Source organism: Canariomyces notabilis (assembly GCF_033297395.1).
Source record: "Canariomyces notabilis strain CBS 508.74 unplaced genomic scaffold N656scaffold_10, whole genome shotgun sequence".
Classification (NCBI taxonomy): Eukaryota; Fungi; Ascomycota; class Sordariomycetes; order Sordariales; family Chaetomiaceae; genus Canariomyces; species Canariomyces notabilis.
Window position 1 is genome coordinate 481,948 of NW_027041832.1, and position 22,101 is coordinate 504,048.

The 22,101-nt window shown below is 56.1% G+C and overlaps 10 protein-coding genes across 10 annotated transcripts in view; 4 read left to right on the top strand and 6 right to left on the bottom strand.

Annotated features, from left to right (window-relative positions):
* N656DRAFT_675842 (uncharacterized protein) overlaps window positions 1-735 on the top strand; it is a gene marked incomplete at both ends in the record, with an annotated part of 1,287 nt that extends 552 nt beyond the window's left edge. Inside the window, 2 exons of the mRNA XM_064810478.1 lie at window positions 42-236; window positions 301-735. Of these exons, the coding sequence (XP_064670392.1) occupies window positions 42-236; window positions 301-735 (630 nt within the window). The remainder of the gene's footprint in view (window positions 1-41; window positions 237-300) is intronic.
* Window positions 736-1,012: 277 nt separating this feature from the next.
* On the bottom strand, window positions 1,013-1,865 carry N656DRAFT_779054 (uncharacterized protein). Its single transcript, XM_064815120.1, has one exon. It carries the CDS (start codon window positions 1,568-1,570, stop codon window positions 1,340-1,342), a length of 231 nt encoding a protein of 76 aa, XP_064670393.1. The 5' UTR covers window positions 1,571-1,865; the 3' UTR covers window positions 1,013-1,339.
* An 890-nt stretch (window positions 1,866-2,755) lies between these two features.
* N656DRAFT_779055 (uncharacterized protein) lies at window positions 2,756-4,677 on the bottom strand. Its single transcript, XM_064815121.1, has 4 exons — window positions 3,895-4,677; window positions 3,747-3,799; window positions 3,606-3,690; window positions 2,756-3,534 (listed from the first exon to the last, which is right to left on the bottom strand). The coding sequence occupies exons 1-4, from the start codon at window positions 4,242-4,244 to the stop codon at window positions 2,901-2,903; spliced, it is 1,122 nt and encodes a 373-aa protein (XP_064670394.1). The 5' UTR covers window positions 4,245-4,677; the 3' UTR covers window positions 2,756-2,900.
* A 273-nt stretch (window positions 4,678-4,950) lies between these two features.
* Window positions 4,951-7,208, bottom strand: N656DRAFT_789453 (cytochrome P450; the record flags this gene model as incomplete). Its single annotated transcript, XM_064816792.1, has 3 exons — window positions 4,951-5,135; window positions 5,194-6,589; window positions 7,161-7,208. The coding sequence occupies 3 exons, from the start codon at window positions 7,206-7,208 to the stop codon at window positions 4,951-4,953; spliced, it is 1,629 nt and encodes a 542-aa protein (XP_064670395.1).
* Window positions 7,209-7,538: 330 nt separating this feature from the next.
* On the top strand, window positions 7,539-8,678 carry N656DRAFT_709222 (uncharacterized protein; the record flags this gene model as incomplete). The annotated part of the gene is made up of 1 exon (XM_064811574.1): window positions 7,539-8,678. The coding sequence occupies one exon, from the start codon at window positions 7,539-7,541 to the stop codon at window positions 8,676-8,678; it is 1,140 nt and encodes a 379-aa protein (XP_064670396.1).
* A 225-nt stretch (window positions 8,679-8,903) lies between these two features.
* On the top strand, window positions 8,904-10,982 carry N656DRAFT_77840 (uncharacterized protein). The gene has a single exon (XM_064815000.1). The coding sequence runs from the start codon at window positions 9,128-9,130 to the stop codon at window positions 10,892-10,894; it is 1,767 nt and encodes a 588-aa protein (XP_064670397.1). The 5' UTR covers window positions 8,904-9,127; the 3' UTR covers window positions 10,895-10,982.
* A 612-nt stretch (window positions 10,983-11,594) lies between these two features.
* N656DRAFT_798014 (uncharacterized protein) lies at window positions 11,595-14,143 on the bottom strand (the record flags this gene model as incomplete). The annotated part of the gene is made up of 3 exons (XM_064817707.1): window positions 11,595-12,228; window positions 12,292-13,872; window positions 13,962-14,143. The coding sequence occupies 3 exons, from the start codon at window positions 14,141-14,143 to the stop codon at window positions 11,595-11,597; spliced, it is 2,397 nt and encodes a 798-aa protein (XP_064670398.1).
* A 466-nt stretch (window positions 14,144-14,609) lies between these two features.
* N656DRAFT_77915 (uncharacterized protein) lies at window positions 14,610-16,775 on the bottom strand. The gene is made up of 4 exons (XM_064815143.1): window positions 16,368-16,775; window positions 16,057-16,284; window positions 15,646-15,996; window positions 14,610-15,586 (listed from the first exon to the last, which is right to left on the bottom strand). Exons 1-4 carry the CDS (start codon window positions 16,569-16,571, stop codon window positions 15,077-15,079), a joined length of 1,293 nt encoding a protein of 430 aa, XP_064670399.1. The 5' UTR covers window positions 16,572-16,775; the 3' UTR covers window positions 14,610-15,076.
* A 1,102-nt stretch (window positions 16,776-17,877) lies between these two features.
* Window positions 17,878-19,493, top strand: N656DRAFT_768386 (FAD-binding domain-containing protein; the record flags this gene model as incomplete). Its single annotated transcript, XM_064813619.1, has 2 exons — window positions 17,878-18,180; window positions 18,234-19,493. The coding sequence occupies 2 exons, from the start codon at window positions 17,878-17,880 to the stop codon at window positions 19,491-19,493; spliced, it is 1,563 nt and encodes a 520-aa protein (XP_064670400.1).
* A 4-nt stretch (window positions 19,494-19,497) lies between these two features.
* Window positions 19,498-20,729, bottom strand: N656DRAFT_779063 (lytic polysaccharide monooxygenase). Its single transcript, XM_064815122.1, has 4 exons — window positions 20,556-20,729; window positions 20,115-20,500; window positions 19,866-20,050; window positions 19,498-19,809 (listed from the first exon to the last, which is right to left on the bottom strand). Exons 1-4 carry the CDS (start codon window positions 20,657-20,659, stop codon window positions 19,738-19,740), a joined length of 747 nt encoding a protein of 248 aa, XP_064670401.1. The 5' UTR covers window positions 20,660-20,729; the 3' UTR covers window positions 19,498-19,737.
* Between the last annotated feature and the right edge of the window lie 1,372 nt (window positions 20,730-22,101).

Genomic DNA, 22,101 nt, shown 5'->3' on the forward strand with positions numbered 1-22,101 from the left:
TATCTGGTGTTGTACCCGGCTAACCAACCCCTTTCGTCCAGACATGGTGTTGGATCAGTAGAGAGTGGCAAAGCTTGAGACTGTATGGCTGCTACATACCAGCCTGGGCTTTCATCCTCGTCTCAGTCCTGATTTACTGTGCCATCGCGGTTCAGACTATTATCCGAGGTAGTAGTGAGGGACAAACGGAAAATCATAAACTGGGAGCGGCCGGTAGCCCTGCCATGGCCCGCAGAGTGAGTGATAGCCAACTACAGGACCGTGCACATTGCTTATGGGTAGCTAACGGTCATTATGAAGTCGTATCTATCCCTCAGTGACTGGACGCTGTCATCTCCGGCACATGACATGCCTTTCGAGCTGCCAGGCTGCATTGCACCCCCTATGCCGACATACACAGCCACACCCCTGAGTCATAGATCGACATGGCTGGGCAACTTTGGACGATGTCCACGGCCAGCCCCGTTGCCGCCTTGCGCTGAGAGCATTTCGGAAAAGGAGCTAGCAATACCATTCATAACTCCAGACTCCGCCAACCGAGCACAACTGCATACCGGACTTTTGTTTGCGATATCAGTCACGATTACCTGGCTCCCTGGCACCATCCAACACATCCAGGAGCTGAGGTTAGAAGACTCATCCTTCGCAGTGAAGGCAGCGACCGCTACCCTTCTGCCGCTACAGGGTCTCTGGACGGCCGTGATATTCTTCGTTACAAGCTGGACGGTAATCCGGGAATGCATAGACGAGAGGCGCAACAGGCAAACTGCTACAGGGATTGGTGACCTTTTGAAAGAGCCGGTGCTGGAGTTCAAGGGAAAGAACTTGTTCCGCATAGCACACGACAGCACCACGTCAGGGGGTAGGAAGATGGGTGTATGGATGCGTTGGGCAAATGGAGATTCGCAACGGAGTTCTACTTGGGATTTTCGTGACGTTGGAGTCCCAGGGGCAATGGCAAGCCGCCAGGCGAGCAAAAGGAGCAGGAGTAGTCCGTTACGCCCGAGTCAGGGGTGAACCAGCATGCTGCAACTTTGAACAGTTTTATCACTCGTCTGGAATTAACTGCGTTAGATGTACATGCTGCTACGGAGACTTGCTCATGAAACAGTGAAGAGATCACGTATGTCTGGTCTGCCAGTAGTGCTAGTATACCATTCATGCCGAACCGATATACAAACGCATACAAACCAAGTAAATGACAAGCAGATACTAATCTAATAAGCCCAACCCAAACAAAGCCTTTCGACCCAAGCCTTTAGTACCAGTAACCATTGATGACACAATAACACACGTATAACACTAAACGCCAACCCAACCATCTAGTCTGGAGTCTGGACTAAAGCACCCGATAACGCACCCGACCACAATAGGAGTAGTCCGAGTCACGCTCCGCCAGGTAATCGACCTCGCTCATGTTCAGATCCCGCCAGTGGCAGGCACTGCAGTCGATGGCATAGGTCTTGCCGAGCTCGCGCCGCAGGTAATGCGCGTGGGTGCGGCTGCAGATGACGAGGCGATGGCGGCGGATGTGGCCGCAGCGCCAGTAGTCTGCGTAGGTTGTGCACATTGTCTGGTTTTTGGTTTGCGGCTTGGTTGAGCTGCTGGTGGTGGGGGTGCTCTGGTTTGGTTCCTCAGTCGTTGCTCAGGGGGTGATCGCCGGCGGGTTTTGATGGACAATTTGACTGTGTTCACGTTGCTGGGGTTAAAGTTGAGGATCGGACGACAATGGGGTAGCTAGTTGAATATCAGTTACTTATAGGCTTAAGGATGGAAAAGATTGAGCCCTGGCTCGGTCCTAGGATGGTGTAGGCGGTCGAGTCATCAGCGAACTGGCTGGCGGGCTGCCTCGTCAGTCATCGCGTCAGGTGCGGGATTCACCGAGGTGAAGAACGTGTTAGTTGGAATGTTGAGAATTTTGAGTTCCTTTCGTGTTGTCCGTGAAGGAAGGTGGGAGATCAAGAGAGAAGCCTGGGGCCATCTCCATGCCGATAAGTACGTCATCTCCTCGGGCCAGGAGCGCCACATGGACGGCTTATAAACAGGCCTCGTGGGCTGGGAATCCCAGAGATATATGGCGACCACTATTGAACGAGCTGTCAGGTCCTGAGCTGAACATTGTTCGCCACACAAGGCTGAATTAGCCCGCAAGGGGTTCAGGGGGGATGATGTGGCCTGGCACTCACATGCAGGGGTGCGCTCTGGCCGAATGATAGTAGTGACACACTTCAAAGAACAACTAGAAAGTTGTATGATGGCTCCAGGGAAATGGAACGGAGGTTGGGTGCAGCGGATAAAAACTCTGAATGACACGCAGCGAGCACTGCCCCAACGCCATCCCCCTGAGGCTTTCAGCCTTGTGTGGCTTTGCACTGATGAGGTCACCAACCACTCGAAGGATGGATGTGTGACCTATTTGTCACCATTCAGCTGAGACGGTATCCGATGGCCAGTTTATGCTCTCCCAGGCGGCCTCAGTGCGGCTGGCCTTACATCTGTGCTACCTTAGGTACGCCAGCCTTGCGTCCCCCTGAACGCTGTGGATGTTTAGCTATGCTACTATTATGGAGGACTGAGGGGGATCGCGATTCTCTTGGACTTGAAGCATTGCAGAACCAGTCGAGGCCTTTGCAAGGGACATGAGTCTATTGCAATCTCGTACTCGTCCTTACAGTCGTAAGTGATGGGTATGGCTGCCCGCCCAGTCAGTTCTAACCGCTGCCTAGATGGCATACCGGCAAATTGCCTCAGGCAATGGAGAACCGAATCAACTCAAGTACTGCTATATATGCCTGCCACAACTAGATCTTACTGATACTGTACTTCATCACCTCATACTTCGCCAGGTAACCCACATTGACCAAAACCGTAACCAAAACACCCATTTCACCCATCCAACCTCAATACCCGCTCTTCTTATCAACCACATTCACCAACTCCCCGCCCTCGCTCAACCTCTCCAGATTAACCTCCAACACCGCCAGCACCCTGTCATAATAACTGACCGACGCGCCCGAGACATGCGGCGTGACAATGACATTCTTCGCGCTCCACAGCGGGTGTCCATCCGGCAGCGGCTCAGGATCAGTCACATCAATCGCAGCGCCCCTAATCAATTCCCCATTCAACGCCTCAATCAGCGCCTCGGTATCCACCACCGCACCGCGCGCAATATTCGAGACAAACGTCCCCCCTTTTCTTCCCTTCCCTTCAGGACGGTTCGCCGCACGAGCTAGGACCTCGAACTCGGCCTTCCCCAAAAGGTGAGTGGTCCGGTCCGTCAGCGGGGTGGCGACTACCAGCAAATCAAGGCCAGATGACAGAAACCGGTGCAGGTCGGCTGTGGACCCGCCCGAGAACCATTCGCTTGGGAATTCGCCCTCAGGGTCGCCCATACCGGGTGGTGACCATGACGTGTCGCGTCGTGAGGCAGGTGTTGGACGCGGGTGCAGGGTGTAAGCGTGTACCCGCATGCCGAGGGCTTTGGCGAGACGCGCGGTTTGGCGGCCTATGCTGCCGTAGCCGAGGATGCCGCTGCCAGCATGTTAGGTTAGGATCTGAAATGGAGGAGGATGGCTAAGGGGGTTAGAGGAGAAGGGACGTACATTGTCTTGCTGGCGGCGTCCTCGATGGTCATCAGCTCGCCCCTGTCCCAGCGGCCTTGCTGTTGATATCCGAGGTACTCGGCAACTGACGAGGAGCAGTTAGCTGCGCCGCGATGGCCACATGCACGGGGGCATTCTTACATCGGTGCTCGAATGCGAGATACGTGCTGATAATCCATTCCGATATTTGCGGGCTGCATGAAGCGTCAGTCAACTTACCGTCCCATCATCCCTCTCGTCCCCAACCAAGCCACTTCCAGCGCCGCGTCAAGAGTCAAATGTCACTCACCCATGAACCCCATTAGCCGTGCAAAACGTAACATCCGTATCCTTAAAAACCGGCTCATGCAGCACATGGTTGGCCCCCGCCGACATGAGCTGGACATACTCCAGCTTGGGCGCCTCGTCGGGCTTGGGCAGGGCCTTGAACGTAAACGCGAGCGTGACATCCTTCCATTCTTCCGCCGGCAGCGGATCCACGGGCTCAAAGTCGATATCCGGCAGCTGATGAAACCGGACCTCCAGGTCGGGGAACTTTGCAGAAAGCTTTTCGATAAAGTCGTTGGGTCGTTCCCAGGGAGTGACCATCAAGAGCTTGTGGCCCTTGAGCGTCTTGTTGGTGCCGACTCGGATCAGCATGGTGCGCATGCATGGGAGTCAAAGGAGCGAAAATGGGTGTGCAAGTCGGGGAGCAAGATTGGTCGGCTCGGATCGGGTGCTGGGCAGTTGTGAGCAGCGAAACCCTCACATGCAGTGGCTCAGGCGGGTTGATACGTCAACAAGGCTAAACCGAGGCTCTCAGTAGTCTCCGTTGGCTATGCAACCGATTCCCTGTCCGTAAACAATGTTGAGGCACGGATGCTAATCGAGACTAAAATGATTGTGCTCGGCGCTGTAGCTGAAGCATGAGACGCCGGTTCAGGAGTTCAGTGACCCCGACCCCGTTATCCACGGCGGGTTGCTGAGGCCGGTTTGGGCCAAAGACCCGTTGGAATAGTAGGATGCATAGTTTAGTGTGAAGGACGGGAGAAATCGGATTCACGCGTGGATTTGAAGGAAAACAGGGAAGAAATTGGGAGAAAACCCCCCAAGATTCTCTGCTGCCTTGTCCAATGTCCTCCCTTCAAGGACTAGCTCCATCGCTAATGGAACAGTGCACTAAACCTATTACGAAAGCCGGGGCAAGCGCTGAACGAAGCCACTGACGCCTCCGCAAATCACTGAACTCAACCTCGACTTCCACTGCTCGTCGGGAACGACTGCATCATTTGGCCAAAATCGCTGTCATCGTGATTTGATGCTACCGCTCATCTAGTTCAAAGACCCAACTGCCTTCATCCCATCGCTAAACCGACCCGTCCGGAAACGAAGCCTCGTGCAGCCTGATCTGAACCCCCGTCGCGCTCCTGTTCTCAATCGTGTGGTGGAACTTCATGGGCGCGTCCTTCGGCCACTCCAGGTTCTCAACCCGGTCGTACCGCTGCAACAGCCGAACAATGACATACGCTGCCTTGATGCGTGCAAAATGCTCTAGACACATGTCAGCCAGTACCATTATCACAGAGTTAGTCCGTCAAGGATCACTCACGTCCTAGACACTGGCGGGCTCCTCCGCCAAATGGGATGAACTCAAACCCAAACTTCCGCCCGCCATCTTCAACCCACCTCTCCGGTCTAAACTGCTCTACATCCGGTCCCCACAGATCCTCTCGCCTTAACATGGCAAAGGTCGGGATCAGGACCTGGGTCCCCTTGGGAACGAACACAGGCTTGTCGCGGTTCGGACCCCCACCGCGAGGCAGAACCGTGTCGCGAAGAGCAACGCGTTCGTTCAGGGGCACCACAGGGGCCATGCGGAGCGCCTCATTGATGACGGCATAGAGATACGGCACCGAATCCCGGAGAACTCTGAACTCAATCCCCGTCGGCCCGGACTGCCTGAAGGGACCAAACTGCTGCACGACTTCATTCCGCAGCTTAGCCAGCACGCCCGGATGCCGCGCCAAGAAGTAAAAGACCCACCCCAGCAGCGAGGCCGTCGTGTCGCGGCCCGCCGTCAGGATGTTGAGCGTCTGGCTGCGCAGCTCGACAGGGTCCTTGGTAGCCTTGGCGAGTTCGTGCAGAAGGACAAAGCGGTCCTTGGAGGGTTGCCCGGCCTCGGACTGGAGACCATCCAGGTACTTGTCCCCGCGGCTGAGGCGGAGCTGCACAAACCAATCGGCATACTTGTGGATGGCGGCGCAGTGGGCGTAGAACTTTCGCGTCGGAAGCAGCCAGCGGAACCGCCCAAACGCGCCGCGCGTCTCGATCCACAGCTTCCCGCCGTCCATGTGCATGCCGATGTTCTCGCGGTCCGGCGCGTCGTAGCCCGGAATCACGGGGAGCTCGAGCCGCTGGGACGGGTTCTGCGAGTGCACCGAGTAGCCGTAGATCAGTTCGGTCGTGATGTCGAGGGTGAGGTTGTAGAACAGGGGCAGCAGGTCGAATTTGGGCGTCCAGCCAGCGTCGAGACCGGCACCGGCGCATGGACTGTAGCGTCTGTCGATCGCCGCAAACAGCTCCTGAACATGGCGCTCAATCAGGTCGAGGTCGTTGATCTGGTCCATGCTGAACTGCGGGCGGACGAGGGCGCGCGAATGCTTCCAGTGTTCGCCGCGCGCCGTGAAGACGCCGTCGCCGAACATGGGCGCCCAGCTGGCCGTTCGGTACTCGCCAATGTCCCAGTCCTGCGACTCGGTAGCGAGTACTGCTTGCACGTTGGCCGGGTCGCGGGTCATCATGACCTCGAAGTCGAAGATGGGCACATAAAAGGTGTGCACGTCCTTGCCCATCTCGGCATCCGTGGTCTGGGCGACATACTGAGGGCCCCAGTCGTCCTTTGTTGCCCTAATGCTCTCGACGAACCAGCCGAACCCGAGGAAGCCTTTTCTGCGCAAGACGGGAAGAGGAGCGCATCCTCGACGAGCGGCTTCCCTCTCAATAGCCTTTTTAGCGGCTCGCCTCGACCATGGGTAGATAACGAACAAGTAAAACAGGGCGGCGCCTGCGGTCACGGGCAAGAGAAACATGATTCGAGGATGGGTAGCCGAGGGAAGTCAGATCACTGTTCCTGGATCGAATCGATGAGCATTGGCTACACAAGAAACTCGAAACGAAGGGGTCAAGGAACCGGATAAGCCTCGAAAAATTTAAGTAGCTATGCTCGGTAATGAGTGAAGATGGTTGGGGAACTAATGGAACCGTCGCGGACGGTGTGCGGTGACATGTGGAGGTTGATTCTTGACAGGCAGGAACCAGGAGTACTCGGTCCCGCTGTGGCAAGGGCTCGGACGGCAAGTGCGTGCCTGGAGGCTGGCTTCGCTAGGGCAGGAACGACTCTTGCACCTGGAAACCACCTAAGCCGCCCATCTAATCGTGCAAGTAGCTATGTGCCTTATTCAGAGAGTTTGTTTTGTTCAGGTGGTCGATGCGACTCGATGGTGCCGCCCGTCATTTGGAGCGAGCGCCTGCCCCTGAATCGATAGGGGGATCATAACCTACGCTAGGGCATCAAACGTGGGCCAAAGCAATGGTAACAACCCGGCGGGACCGCAACCAAAACATTGGTATCCCTTGCCTCGACCATGCACGGGCTCTATCCAGGGAAGAAACACTGGTGAGGAAGTCTGATTACGGGCAAGATGTAAACAAAGCAAGAGTGCGTTTGACCATCGACGTATGCTGGGCGTTCTTGCCCGTTGTCCTGGTATTTAAGCAGCCGCTGAAACCCGGGAAACAGCGACGGAGGATCTGGCAGCACTTCTTGCCGGTTTCTATGCCAATTTTTCGTCACTGTCACCATTCACGCACTCACCCATTGTCGGTCGACCGCCAATCTCGACCGAACCACGTACTAGCATCTAGTCCACAACACCAAGACCCGTCACTGCAGCCATGGCCGGAAGAATAGCCTCGCTCGCTCTCTCCGTCATTCAAATGTCCACGTCCCTCGTGATGTCGGCCCCATCCATAAAAGTACCCTCCCGCTACTCGGGCGAGGCGCAGAAGTTAGCAGACCCGAACTACGGCGCCAGGCCCGGCCAGTCAGATCACTACAGCTCCTACTGGGGCGAGGACAGGCCCTTCCCCGGCAACATCACCGATCCCATCTTCCCGACCAAGGAGGGACCGCCTGGCGAGGACGACTATGTCTGGCAAAACCTGCTGGCGGCCGAGTGGGTCATCTTTGAGTTCTACCAGCAAGGCATCGAGACCTTCAGCGACGAAGACTTTGTCAAAGTCGGCATGCCAAACACGACGCGCCGCCGCCTCATGGAGATCCGCAACAACGAAGCCGGCCATCTCCGCATCTTCCAAAACAAAATCTCGCCCACCTCCATCAAGCCCGGCCCCTGCAAGTACATGTTCCCACTGACCGACCCGCTCGGGTACCTGGCCTTCCTCACGGTTCTCGAGATCTCCAGCATGGTGTTCTTGTCCGGCCTGGTGCAGCAGACCAAGGACACCTCCAACATGGGCGCCATGCTTGCCGTTTCCGAGACAGAGGCCCGCCACGAGGCGTGGGCACTGATGGACCTCTGGAAGACGAACCCGCTGGCGGGGCCGTCGGACACGGCATTCCCCTACGCCAACCAGATCCTCGACAGCACCAACAACCTCATCGTCCCGGGGAGCTGCCCGCCCGAGAATCCGGAGTACCCGTATCCGCGCCAGCGTCTGCCCGCGCTGTCGGCCGCGCCGGATACCAAGAGCCTGGCGCCGGGAGCCAGGATTAAACTGGCCTTTCCCGACCCGACCAACCAGCCTGTCTTTGAGAAGTACACGCATTACTATGCTGTCTTTTGCCATGGCTTGACGAATGTCAGCATGCCCCTCAACACGTACGGCTGGCCCGAGAAGGATATTTGGGTTAAGATTCCCAAGAACTTTGAAACTCGTGGTGCTATTGTGGCCTTGATTGCCAACAAGGCGGGCGCGCCTACCAAGGAGTCGGTCGTTGCTGGGCCTTCTGTTATTCTGGAGCAGCCGGTGCAGCTTGGAGCGGCGTTGCTCCGTGGGGGGAAGCCTGAGTAGGCTGATCAAGTGGTATTTTGGTACAGATGCTGCTGATGTTGTTGATACTGGGAGATATCGTGGTCAGAATGTTTAGCGAGCTTCTTGTTTCTTCTTTCAGAAGAGTCAGGCACGACAATGGAGTGCTGTACGCAGCGACAAAGATGTGATAGGTATTAGAACATGTTGTTGGACAAAGACGGCTCTGGTCCAATGCGTTCATCTGCTTACCCGCTTCCATAGCCAGTTGCAGACCAAGGTGAATATGTCTGGACAGTGTCTTGCAAAGAAGCAAATGATCAACTAGATGCATCAGTCAAGTGCTCTATATAAGTTCCGCCTCGCATTGGAATGTCAAGTACGAAGCTCGAAACAAACTTCACCAACCTCCCAGCCTCGATCCCTCGGACACAATTGCCAACTGTACAGTACCTGTAGACTGTAGTCATCCGTATCACAACACCAACACCATGGGCAGCACTCCCAAGCCAGCCAACGCGATGGACAAAATGAGACTGTTGCGTCTCACATACCGCGGCAAGCCAGACCTTCATGATGACTCGGATTACAAAGCCCAGTTCAAGCGAGACAACCCAGCCCTCTACTACAAATGGTTCATGGACGACGAGCGGCAGAATGTCAGAAATGTCGGGTTTGCTCAGCCAAACAGCGTAATCCACGAGGCCATTCTCACCGACGACGCCGAACTCCTGACATTCCTCATGCAACTGGGCAACTTTGCCCGCGACAAGACCACCCGCAACGGCCGCATGCTCTGGGCACAGGGAGGACATGGTATTGAATTGCTTATGAACCTGTGCATCCGCTCCGGGGCTGCTGAGTGTCTGAAATTCCTGATGGACTGGACGGCCAAGCCGGGGATTCCGTTTAAGTTTGATGAGAAGAAGTTGTATGAGCGAGCGAGGGACCTGGCGATTAGTACAGACCCCGACATCGAGCCACGGATTGAGTGCTTATTGCTCCTGGACTCGTTGAAGCCAGGGAACCGGGCAGCGAATGCCAAAGCGGACGGTCTGTACGGGACTCTCCTCTCGCGGGCCTGGTCGCCGGGTGCCGTGATGCAGCTTGCCGACTTGCTGCCGCCTGACACAGATTTCATGCCTTTCGTGCTAGCGAACTGCAGGATTCGGATGCGCCAGCCCGAGATCATCCGGGTGCTTCTGAACAAGATTGACCGGAAGCTCTGGAACTCCCTCGTCATGTATAAGGGGAGGCTTGCCACGCCCATGTCCATGGCTGCTGAGGGACTGCATGTCAATGTGATGACCATGCTGCTCAGAAAGGGCGTCCAGCCGTTTGAGCACCACATGGCTGAGGGGCTGATCTCGGCGGGGTGCAATCCGTTGTTTGCCGTGGTCAATCAGGAGTTGCCGGGCAAGCCTGAGATTCAGCTCCCGGGTGGTCGTGAGGTTGAAGACGAGACCATGCGCAAACAGCTCCTCCGACAATGGAAGTCCCGTGTGAAACCCCACGCCTCACTGATGCGCACAGCCGTCGCCATGCTCGTCGACGCCGCCAAGGTCGATTTCACCTCCCACCCGCACCCACACCCTGCACGAGAGGACGAACTAACCGAAATGCTCGACATCGCCGCGATAAGCTACATCCACACCCTCCGCAACTTCCTGCTCCGCAACCTCCCCTGGCAACTGCCCGCAGAGCAAGCCTCCAAACTGCTTGTCCCAGTCTCCGACCCGCTGCGTAGAACCACAGTGTGGGAGGCACAGAACCCAATCGAGCCTGGACTTCCGACTCGCGGACTGCCGCCGACGGTTACCTGGCGCAAGGGTTTGTCGAGCGGGAGGTTGCTGAGGGAGATGCTGGCTGAGTATGGGGTGGAGTTGCAGCCAGAGTTTATCGATATCTGGCATATCCTCGCGTCGGCGAATGTGGTGGATGAGGCGGAGAGATGGCTTCAGGTGGGCTCGGACCGTCACTCGGAGGGCATGCCGACTGATACCAGAACGCAGAAAGGGAAGCAGACGGGATCGTGGAGCTCGCTGGATTGTTTGTATGATCTGATCGTTGCTGCTGATCGGCTGCCACAGACAAACATGCCGTTGCCAAGTGAAGGGGAAGCCACTGACGCAGAGCAAGATGTGGTGGCTCCTGCCCCTGAACAGCTCTCTGCCCATACCACTGAGCAGCTCTCTGTCGTCGACGCCGCCGAAGTGGCCGATGGTGAAGAGAGCACGTCCGAGGACGACAAAGAGTGAGTCATATTGATGTTCTCGTCCAGTTTTCACTGCCCCCAAGATTGCTCGCTAACGGACTTTGATCAGTGACTCGGATAGTATTGACCAACGCATCCCGGAGATCCAGAGCAGCAATCAAGAGCCCAGCCCGTGGAAAACCACCCTTCAACCGATACCGGAGACAGACGAGGTTGAATCAGACTCGGAGCCATTCGTTAATATAACAATCGATGAGAAAGACGAGCTGCATATAACACTTCTGTATGACAACGACGTCTGAACCACTACAGATTGTTAGCCAATGTCAACTCTCAACAATACCAATGCAGTCTTACCAGATGAAACTTCCTTGTGTGGTCAATCGGTGAGTACACATTCTATGTACAAGAACCTCGTAGAAAAGATGACTTTCATGTATGTCCCTGAGAACCTGACGCCCTAAGATGCGTCTATCGTAGCCATGCTTATATATATGACTTGGGCCGCAAAGCTCGCAAGTAAAAAAAGATAAAAAACCAATGCTAAGCCGCACACAGCATGCAAACCGCCAACAGTAGAATACATGTAGTGCTTTGACAACATGCTCCTCACGTGCAACTGCCTTAAAACGGTGAAAGGTGCTGCCGTCATATATCCGGCATGGCATACCTCAACCAAAACGCAGCAACATCTCTCGGCGCCACCTCCACCCTAAACAGCTCCTCCTCCTCCTCCCCCCGCATCACAACCAAATCAAACTTCCTAGGCTCGGCCGCATTGGGCTGCATTGACGCCAGCCGACAATCCACAAGCCTAAACTGCGCTCCCCAAAGTCAATGATTAAGAAGCACCCGGAGCCCTCGCCGCAATGGAGCAAGCCAATCTCCGTTTGCGCACCACCATCAGCAGTCTGTTTTGAAAACACACAGAACTCATTCAGGCAGTTAGCCTTCAAATGTTCTTTCAGCGTTTGGCTATGTCCCGTGCCGGACCGGTCGGGGGAGCGAAGCGCGTAGGCCAGCTTGCCAATGGCCAGCTTCTCAGCCGCCTCGTAGACTTCACATCCCAGGATACTTCCAATATCCCAATAACGCACTGGAGCGGCGGTGGGGAAGGTGAACTCGAACAGCCGGCAGAGCTCGCAGATCATGAGTGCGAGAAGTGCCGTCTTGGTGTCGAGGGTGGTTCCCGCCGGGGATGATGATGCGGGGCGCAGCGTCGCCATGGCTTCGAGGAAGGCCAGGCCTGAACGCGGGGAGGAGCCGTGCTCGGCTTTGATAAGTGAGGTGATGAGGTTGGCGAGATGTTCAAACTGTTCGGTGGTCGTTTCTCGATCTGGAAAGAGGAGGCAGAGCTCGGCGAAGCGCTCCTCGAGGCTCGGTCATAATGTGACGGGAGCGGGTTTGCATTGCGTCCAGGACTCCTTAAGCCCCCAGTACCCCGCCGCTGGAATCGTGTTGATGGGTGGTATTTCTGAGACTGACCCGAGCCTTTCCACGAAGCTCAGAAGGACATCGCTACGTGGTTTCTGTGCATCGATCTGATAAACGCGGCATAGCACATCCGTTACTCCAGCGCCCAGGTGTGCGAGACGCCGTGCCGGATCCTGTACTCCATCCGCCTGCGTGACACTGGGAATCGCCAATGCTGTTCGGTCCAATGCTTCCGACTCTATATATGGCGTCTGAGACGACCGGCGCGTGACAGGGTCCTCGTATAGCTCCGGAATGGTTTGCCCATTCAACGTTAAGAACGGCTGCGTTGCTTCCAGCGGTGAAACAGGTGAAACCGGCAAGTCCGCCGCATGTTGTACCCGTTCCAATTGTTGGATACTGCCTTGTTGTCTGCGGATTTGGGCTCTCAGGGTTTCAACTTCGGCATCTCTCGCCTTGGTCAGATTCCGGAGCCCGATGATCTCGGCACCGTGCCTTACGGCTTCTGCCTGCTTCTGCTGGCAAAGATCCCGAAGGCGGATGAACTCCGCCTTTTCTTTTCCGCTGCTGGCCTCATGTTCTCGGATGAGGCTCTCCAGGTTGCTGATTTCTGATCTCTGTCTTTCGAGCTCCGCGTCCTTATCCCTGAGGAGGGTCACTAGGCGCGCGGTTTCGGCCCTGTATTTTTCCAAATCGGCCTCCCTCTCTCTCACCTGGCCGTGTAGCCGGTCGTTTTCAGCCTTGGCATCCTCGCAGAATGAGTCTCTCTCCCGCACAAGACTCTGCAGTCTGCTAATCTCAGCGGCTGCCTCTTCCCTTTCCACATCCCGCTCCGGGACAGGGGCTTGGTGGCTTTGGCTTTGAGTCACTTGTTCGCCCTCGCCAGAACGCAGATCAGGGGCAGGCTCGGGTTTGCTTTGGGTAGAAGCGGGCTCCTTGGCTGGTGACTGTGTTGAGTCCCTTCCCAGGATAACCTTTTGCAGCTCGGCTCTTAATTTCTCTCTTTCGATGTCCCTTTCTCTCACAAGGGCCTGGAGCCTTTGTATTTCTTCCTGTTTCTTGGCCACACATGCATGCATGTCTCGACCGCTCCTCTTCTGTCTTTCGATCGTCGCGCGTTTTTCCTCGATCTCGCGTTTCATCCGGTCAAAATTTGATCTTTGTTCTTTCGCCTCCTTGCTCAGGGCATCGATCTGCTGCCTCAGCTGCTGCGTTGCGCAATCTATTTTCCAATTCGCCGCTCTTTCGTGATCAAGAGCCCTTTGCAGTTGATTTTCCCTGGCGTGAAGCTGGCTGATTTCTTCCTCGCAGCCATCCACAGCAGCTACCATACCGCGATAGACCTCCCGTAACCGGAACAGGTTTCCCTGGATACTCGCAACCACACGTGGCAGAACCTGGCTCTGTGGTTGACCCGAGTTGGTGGCGAGGGACAGGAGAGAATTCGTCTGGACAAAAATCCCATCCACTGCATCGTTGAAGGCCTGATCTAGGTCGGGGGATTGTCTGTCCTCGTCACCTGCTGCGTCGCTTGCTTCTGCTTTGGCCGGGCCCAATATTGACCACGAATCTTGTGCTCTTCGGCCCCTGGCGGTCGAACAGGATAGCCACCGAGAGAGGGTGGCTGGGCCGGCGTTGCATCACGGTCGTCGTCGACATCACGGCTATCATCTCACTTGAAATCCTGCAGTAATGGAGGCGAGTGTGGCCGTACGGGTACCAATACTGGGGGCCCTCGGGCGTGGCCGCGTGGTGGCGGCGAGTGATCCCGCCGGGGCCTTTTGTTGGGATAGCCCCTAGGCCCTGTGGGCACCGTGGGCGGCGGCCTGTAGCAATCGTACATGTTGCGTGTCTCCATTGCTGCTTATCCTTCACTTGGCTGGGTATGCATTGAGAATTTGAGATTTGTTCACGCCTCACGCCTGCCGCCGACGTGAAATTAAAGTGGTTTTCGGGGTTTCCACGCTAGTCGCGAAAAGGTTTCGCAGGTGGATTACGTAGTGGATCTGCTCCGAGTCCAGGCCCGCGCTGCCCCTTCTCGTCTCCACCACAGTGGGTCCTGACTCGAGCAGATCGCGATCACCACTTTCCGATCTTCAATTTGCGAACCGATTTTCTTAACCAAAATGGGACGACGGCCTCAGATCTACCACGACGGTCTCCAAACGGCCGCCGTGGGCACATGCCAAATTGAAGGGCACCCAGCCAAAGCTTGTATGCACCAACATTGAAGCACCATCTTCTTTATCGACCGTCGTTGCCTACCAATTTTGAAGCCATCGCCAACACCCATTCCGCACAATCTCCTTCACAGAGCGGGCACGGCGGGCAGGGTTCAAGCCCAGGGTGAATTGCCAGATCTTGGATACTTTGGGCCCTGCTTCAGACAGCCAGATCAGCACAAATTCACAACGGAGAGTTCGGATGGCTTACTGCAACCCACACCCTAGCGCTGCCGATCGAAAATGTCACTTTTCGACGCTCCAGTATCCATGATGCTGATCTGGGGGTGTGGAGCAGGGCCTGAACCGGATGTGACCGAGAGTTGTCGAAGCGCCTCAGTCAAGTTGATGGAACAGATGGTCCACTGATGACTCCCCGGTACCCGAAAATTACCTGCCTAGGTAGTCAAAACTAGGAGGTTACCATTAGGAAACGGCGTCCACCGGTCGAGCCTTGCGCAAGCAACGATTGATCTGCATCACGGCCGGAAGCTGATGCTCGTCAAGATTTAATGGTATTTCAGGCAACGCTAACAAAGAAACGAGAAGCAAGCTAGAACATAATTCCGTTACCAAGGCTCATGGATGCGCGTGGCATTCAGCTCGTTATGCTGGCTGCTCCTGTCTTCGGAGATATCGAAATCAGTCGTAACAACAATGCCCTTGGTCTCTTTTTGCCCATCCTGCGCCGTGGTGGAAACCGCACCGCCTGCAGCAGTAACAGTAGCAGTACCCGCACCAGACCGCATGCTTTGCAGCTTGATCTCGTTGACGATGCGCTCCTCGCTCTCGGTGAAGGACACGTTAGTAAGGGGATTCACCCCTTTTGATGAGCTGGTATGCGGGCCACGGCGACGGTTGCTGCGCGACTCAGACCCCCCAGGACCGCCGCCGCCCCCAATGCTCCGGAACCCGTCAGGCGTCCTCAGCTTGTCGGTAGTGCGCGCCGAGCTGCCGATCAGCGGCTTGAGCCACGTCCGGAAGAGCGGGAACACCATGGGGAGGTTGGTCGTGACGACCGCCACGAAGGCCTCGCGCGTGCCCCATGCGCCGGCAAGCTCGGCGCCATTGACGTCGTCCTTCAAGGGCATCAAGTTAGCGAGAGCATCTGGTCGAATGTTATTGAGATTTGACATACCACAATGACAAAGACAGTCTTCAGCGTGGCGCAGACGAGGACGAAGATGCCGGCGCCAAGCACAAGACTCGATGCGATCTTCTCCACCAGCCGCAGACGCGATACCCAGAGCAGCGGGAGCGGTATCAGGATGAGATAGATATCTGACGAGATGTTTGCAGCAAACGACGCCCAGACGATAGGCCTGGACACGGCGGCCTGGCACAAGTTGCCCGGGTCCGGGTTGATTTGCCAGTAGTTGTGGAAGGGCATGCACGTGAGGAAGACGGCGAAGATGGAGGCGAGAAAGCCCGCAAAGACGAGCGCGAACCCAACATGCACGCGGATGCGATGGCGGCGGCTCAGGCCGTTCTGGCAGCGGGTAAGCCTTCACAACAGCCGTGGTGAGAAACTTGGAAAGGGCTAACATACCGTAAGTCGCAGGTAAAAGAACAGCATGGCGAACTTGAGCACCAGCATCAAGGCCGCGTAGCAAGACCACCCCGCCACCTGGATCTTTGAACCAATCACCCTCATCTCGTACTCCGGGCTATCTGGTGACAAGGCAGCCCGTTGTGCATCTGTCATGCCATTGTTTGCCAGCCCACGGGCAAGGTTGCCGACTTCGTATCCCAGGGTCGATTGTGTCGAGTAGAGCAGCTGCAGAGGCGATGGTTAAACGGCGTCGTGTCAACATTGAAGCACCCTGTCGATGCGAAAGGGATTTTCTTGAGAGTGCTTACAAGAGCAACCCATACGAGGTAGTCATCTGCCTCGAAATGCTTCCAGCCCACAGCCCTGACCCGCGCATACGTCCGCAGGACCGTGACCAGGACTCCGAAGGCGTACAGCGTCCATAGCGTGACGTTGAATGTGCGCGCCGCCTCGGCAGCCGCCGCTTGAGCCGCCGCTTGCGCCGCGGGGTCCGGGGAAGACGCCTCAGACATGTGTAGTCCGGGGAGTCGGGGCGTCGATCACGATCGGCGAGGGCTTTCTGAGGGTGACGGAACCCACGAAGGTCAAATAGGAGATTTGTGGATGTATAAGGCATGGCTGACCTCTGGGATAGGTGAGATACTCTTGCACGGTATGGACAGTGACCTTGATGCGTGAAAAGAAAGGATCGACAGAAAAGTAACCGAAACGAGGAGCCAAGAAGCCCTGCGCATCATCCGTGATGGCGCGATTCCTGCGCAGTGGTTGGCCCGGTGCTGCCGAGGGATGCTTCTGCGTCTTTGATCACTCTTCAGGGCACTTCCAGGCTGTTGGTTCCTGCAGATATTTGCTTATTATTCGCGTGCTGCGGGGGTAAGTCACTTCGACTACCCAATTCCTACCACACATTCACTGTCTGCATGCAGGATGCAAATTTCGTTCTGCCTTCAGCTTCCGGGCAACCTGAAAAGGATTCGTTCCCTGACCTTTCCATGTTGCATTTTGCCTTCGCAGTACACAACCTAGAACAGGGCTGTCCTGTTCTCAAATGCCGCGGAACTAACTTTCATGCCAAGTGTAGCCTTCATCCCCGGGTCGCCTTTGCTAGGAAAGTTTATCCGCCCACCTGCCTTTCCCTAGCCCTTCGAAGCCTCGGTATACGAACTCATCGGTGCCCTCGACACCTTGTTGGAGCTGCTGCAGCTCAGTGCAGTAGTCTACGGCACAGCACTGGGCACTGCAGCGCCAAGCAGCCAGCCGAGATCCAGGTCCCTGGGCCCCTGGCAGTTGGCTAGAATCCTGCATGGTAGCCGGTTATTGTTGCGGATACGGGTTCACACGGTTCAAGAGCCGACTGGATGCTCCCCCACGTTGCGACATCGCACGGCAGCGTTGACGGGCGACACACCATCCTCAGTAAACGTGCCGGATGCATAGATCTCGCTCGAATCAACTGTACGCAACGGGGCGGAGATTAAGTATAGTTCATAGGTATATTGTATATATCATCGCAGCCGAGCTTACCAAGGCCGATAGATGGAGGTCAAAGGGGCATTTGCTAACTCCTTTTATCCATGCAGGCAGGACTCTAGTGAAAGCCCACGTTGCAGTGCTGCGTGGGGCGCATGAGGAGAAGACAGGGCCAGCATCCAGCACCGGGGAAGAGGATCGCACACCGAGACCGCATCTGTGCCATATAATAAGCACACCTAACTGTCCAAGCACTTGCTTCTGAGACGTTCCTGCCCGCGTAGCACAGTTGCTTTTCCCACGCGGAACCCCCATCTTGGCAAACTCCCGCGCCGTGTAACCTCGACAATGCGCTGGCTTCAGGCGAAACTCGTGGCAACTGCTGCCGTCTTGGCTTTGCAGTTTGCAGTTGCGACGCCGGTACCGCAGTCAGAGACCGATTCCCTCGAGGACGTAGCTGACACCGCGCGCCTCCCGGGCTGCAATTTGGCCGAGATCTTGAAACTCGCATCATACCTCTCCAAGCAGGCCGAGGTCTTCTTTCCAGGCTCGGTTGATTTTGTAAAGTACTCGACGAGGTGGTCGAATTTGGAGACGCCCATTGTCAACATCACGGTTTTGCCAGCCACTGAGAACGACGTCGTCACCATTGTAAGCTATCCCCCGCCACACTAATTTTTACTGGTATTGTTAACCATACACAGGTTCGCGCCGCCAACAAGTGCAACATCCCCTTCCTCGCCTACAATGGCGTGCACGGAAGTATCACAACACTGGGCCGCATGGACTGGGGCATTGCCATCAACCTGGCCAAGCTGAGCGGCGTCACCATCGCGGCCAACGGACAAACAGCCACCATTGCCGGCGGCACCAACTCCAAGGTGGTCATAGACACGCTATGGGAGGCTGGCAAGCAGACCGTGACAGGCACCTGCGAGTGCGTCAGCTACATGGGCCCCGCGCTCGGAGGCGGACACGGCTGGCTGCAGGGCCACTACGGCCTCATCGCCGACCAGTTCGTGTCCATGAAAGTTGTGCTTGCTGATGGTAGCCTCAAAACCATCTCCGCTAGCTCGAACTCGGACCTGTTCTGGGCCATGAAGGGCGCGGGGCATAACTTTGGCATCGTCACCTCGGTGACTGTGAAAATCTACCCCCGCACCCACGTCAACTGGGCCATTGAGACGCTCATGTTCACCGGCGACAAGGTGAAAGCCCTCTACCAGGCCGCCAATGACCACCTCCTGCGTGCCCGCAACGGCAGCCAGCCGGTGGACATCATCAACTGGTCGTACTGGTTCAACCTCCCTCAGGTGGACCCGACCGGCCCCGTCATCGAGTTCTACATCATCCAGGAAGGTGTCCCCGTCGTCGACCCCGTTTACACCCAGCCGTTCCGCGCCCTGGGGCCCATCTCAGCCACCCCTGCCAACGGCACGTACCGCGACATGGCCCGGTGGGTCAACATCGCGCTGGACTCGCCTCCCTGCCAAAACGCCGGCATGGCTAACCCCCGCTTCCCGATTTACCTGCCGGAATACAACGCAACGGCCCAGGAAGAGGTATACGCCCTTTTCAAGGCAGCTACGAACGCTTCTTCGCCGTTTGCGAACTCGCTGTTTATGTTTGAGGGGTACTCGATGCAAGGGGTTGATGCTGTTGATGAAAACTCGGCGGCGTATGCCTTCCGTGAGGATAGGTTGCTGACGGCGCCTCTGGTGCAGTATGCTCCTGCTGGCCCGGTGAGGGATCAGCAGGCTAGGCAGTTGGGGAATCAGTTGAGGGAGGTTCTGCGTAGGGGCAGTGGGAGGAGTCAGATGCATACGTATGTGAATTATGCGTATGGGGATGAGAGCACTAAGGAGTGGTATGGTTTTGAGCAGTGGAGGCAGGATCGGCTGAGGGCGTTGAAGAAGAAGTATGATCCGAGGGGGAGGTTTAGTTTCTACGCGCCTGCTGCTTGAGCCGCTACATGTAAGGTCGCTCTACAGCTGGTTGCAGATAGGACGGGAATGTTGCCCATTATTGACTACCAGGCTGTGCTGTTAACACGAGCCCAGTCATAATCTACCTACGTACAGCCACCCCATACAGTCAGTCGAGGATCAGCGGCATGCAATCTCCCATACAAATCGCTTATGCTTCGCCAAAGCAAACTTCCATTCTCGCCTTACCACGCTCCTTTTACGTGGCATAGTCCTTACGCATTTAGGCACCCGTCCACACGGGCGGGCCGGGGACTTTGTAAGTCTGGGGAATCGAGTGGTCGTTGATGGGCACCTATCCACGATTAGCATTGGAACTAACAGCTCTGAGTCTTATCATCCTCAACTTACCCGAATGTTGGAGTCGGTGTTGCTGCAGTATCCGGGAATAGCCGCCTTGTACGAGGCATTCGGCTGCGCGGTGCCGGAGCCCGTGACGGTAATCTGGGCGCACTCGGGATAGAACTGCGGGTTGTTGGCCTGGTGCAGGGCAATCAACTCATGGCGGATGAGGTAGTTGCCCGGTGCGAGGCCCCCTGAGCACACAGTCAGTCAGTCACAACACACCCTTCCCCATAAGGTACTCATAGGGACACGTACTCGGAATCCTGCTAGTATACTTCTTATTCCCGCCCACAAGCTCCGCAATCTTCCATCCGGACGGCCTCTCAGTATCCAGGAAAACCTTGACACCATCACCGCTGAAACCCGCCTCGTCAATCTTGAACCATCCCGACCCGGACCCGTCGCACGAGCTGAAATCGCCGGGGCACTTGTACATCCACACGAGGATGGGGCCCTGGCTGTGCGTCCACTGCTGCCAGACGGCGGTCACCTCGTCGCCGGGGGCCGCCGTCGCGCTCAGTGTTGCCGAGGTGCCCCCGTTGCACCGCAGTTTGGCGTCGCTGCACGACATGATGGGGTTGTAGTCCGGCCATTGCCGCTGGATCACGTTCTTGGAGTTGGCGGGGGAGAAGCCTTGGTAGCTGTGGGTGTGTTAGGGGTATGATGATACTGGTAGGGAGGGATGGAATGGCTTACCCAGGGTATTCCTTGCCAGCGATGATGTAGCTGGTGACAGCGCCGTGTGCTGCTGCCTCCGCCGCGAGCAGGGCGACTGCGCCGAGGGCTGAGGTGAAGAGCATGTTGTCGGTGAGGCGGTATGCGACTGGGAGATGTCGTATTGCGTGCACAAGTGTATGGCGAGACTAATACCGTAGGGTTGAAGAGCCTGGTTCCTGGGATCTCAGATCTCTTGTCCCTGGCACAAACCACGAGTATTATAACTCTTCGCACGCGCCTACCAGCAGTCCACGAGAACGCCAGCCGGCATCTTGGCCCATCTTTCCCCAGGTTCTGCACCCCGGACCCAGTCCATCCATATACCGGCTAATAGCGAACCGCTGGGGATAATTGCGCCTTTAATGCACGCATGATTGGTTTCCTAGCCAGTGACTGGAGGAAGCACGCTTCGGCTAGCGTCTTGAATTAATATAAAGTGGCCACTCCCATCTTGGGCCGCTACTTTGGTCTTCCGCAGTACCGGAAAGAAGTGCCGGCCGTTCTCATCTCGATATTAGGCCGCACCTTGGCCCAGGCATGACGTGAGTCCTCGCGGGCGGCTGTCTACCAAGATCATCCCGTCATTCGGAGGCTGTCTGCGAGCTTCCAGCTTGTTTAGGATGCATAATCGGGCAAGGAGGAAAGGTAGTTTGGCCGAGACAACGGGTGCTGGGCCGCTATGATCACAATCAACCTACTGGCCTACATGCGTGCACCATCGGTAGTGGTCACCATCATGGAACGGAACTTTGCATCGTTGCTACAACTTACTGGATACAGCCCACTGCGTAGATCGGCTCGTCTCCTGTCGATCGGCGATCGCCCAGAACTTGGAATCAGCAGTACTAGTATCGGTAGTAGTACCTGTTTCTGAAAGTAGATGTAGTCGGGCCGTATCTCTTCGATGCCTATCTTTGCTCTTTCCTCACCCGGACATGGAAGCAGAGGTGCCGTCTTTACAGATCCACAGGCGGCTGTATCGGACCGTGTCTGGGACGATCACGAAAGAAACCAGGAACACTAAACCATGCTATCGGGAAGACAGTTTGACATCGATTGAAGTTGTAGAGCGCGGGCATCTGTTTGGTACCTACCTATATATCGTTAGAGGACATAGTGAACCAAGAACATAGTTCAAGGGGGTACCACCTTGGGGATCACACTTACGCTCCCAAGGGGTCTATGCAGATTGGGGCTCGCAGCAACGCAAGCCGCATCATACCCATCCTCCAGACATAGCAAGGTACCTATGTACCTACTACATCAGCCGCCCGGAGCTTGTCACGCATGATTCCGAGTCCATTCCACATGCGGCAATTTCTGTCTAGATGTTCCATGACACCAGACTATCAGGGTCCCATCTGCAGGTAGCTGTTCGAACCCCGGAAAGCCATGTCGATGATGCCATGTGCTCGATGCCAAGGATGGGATCTTGGTTCCCCTAGGTCTGCTATCAATGAATATAGCGGTGACCAATGTATTGCTGAAGGCAGAACCCTGTTAGGTAGACTTGTGCAGCTACAAT

Excerpts from the sequence above, each read along its gene's own strand:
- N656DRAFT_779054 (XM_064815120.1), bottom strand. The coding sequence starts at position 1,570 with ATGTGCACAACCTACGCAGACTACTGGCGCTGCGGCCACATCCGCCGC.
- N656DRAFT_779063 (XM_064815122.1), bottom strand. The coding sequence starts at position 20,659 with ATGCTCTTCACCTCAGCCCTCGGCGCAGTCGCCCTGCTCGCGGCGGAG. Across the intron at positions 20,501-20,555 it reads GCTGGCAAGGAATACCCTGG|CTACCAAGGCTTCTCCCCCG; the intron begins GTAAGCCATTCC and ends ACACACCCACAG. Across the intron at positions 20,051-20,114 it reads GTATACTAGCAGGATTCCGA|GGGGCCTCGCACCGGGCAAC; the intron begins GTACGTGTCCCT and ends CTGTGTGCTCAG.
- N656DRAFT_77840 (XM_064815000.1), top strand. The coding sequence starts at position 9,128 with ATGGGCAGCACTCCCAAGCCAGCCAACGCGATGGACAAAATGAGACTG.
- N656DRAFT_77915 (XM_064815143.1), bottom strand. The coding sequence starts at position 16,571 with ATGTCTGAGGCGTCTTCCCCGGACCCCGCGGCGCAAGCGGCGGCTCAA. Across the intron at positions 15,997-16,056 it reads TCTTTTACCTGCGACTTACG|AACGGCCTGAGCCGCCGCCA; the intron begins GTATGTTAGCCC and ends ACCCGCTGCCAG. Across the intron at positions 15,587-15,645 it reads AGACTGTCTTTGTCATTGTG|GACGACGTCAATGGCGCCGA; the intron begins GTATGTCAAATC and ends ATGCCCTTGAAG.
- N656DRAFT_779055 (XM_064815121.1), bottom strand. The coding sequence starts at position 4,244 with ATGCTGATCCGAGTCGGCACCAACAAGACGCTCAAGGGCCACAAGCTC. Across the intron at positions 3,800-3,894 it reads ACGGCTAATGGGGTTCATGG|CCCGCAAATATCGGAATGGA; the intron begins GTGAGTGACATT and ends CGCTTCATGCAG. Across the intron at positions 3,535-3,605 it reads GACGCCGCCAGCAAGACAAT|CGGCATCCTCGGCTACGGCA; the intron begins GTACGTCCCTTC and ends ACATGCTGGCAG.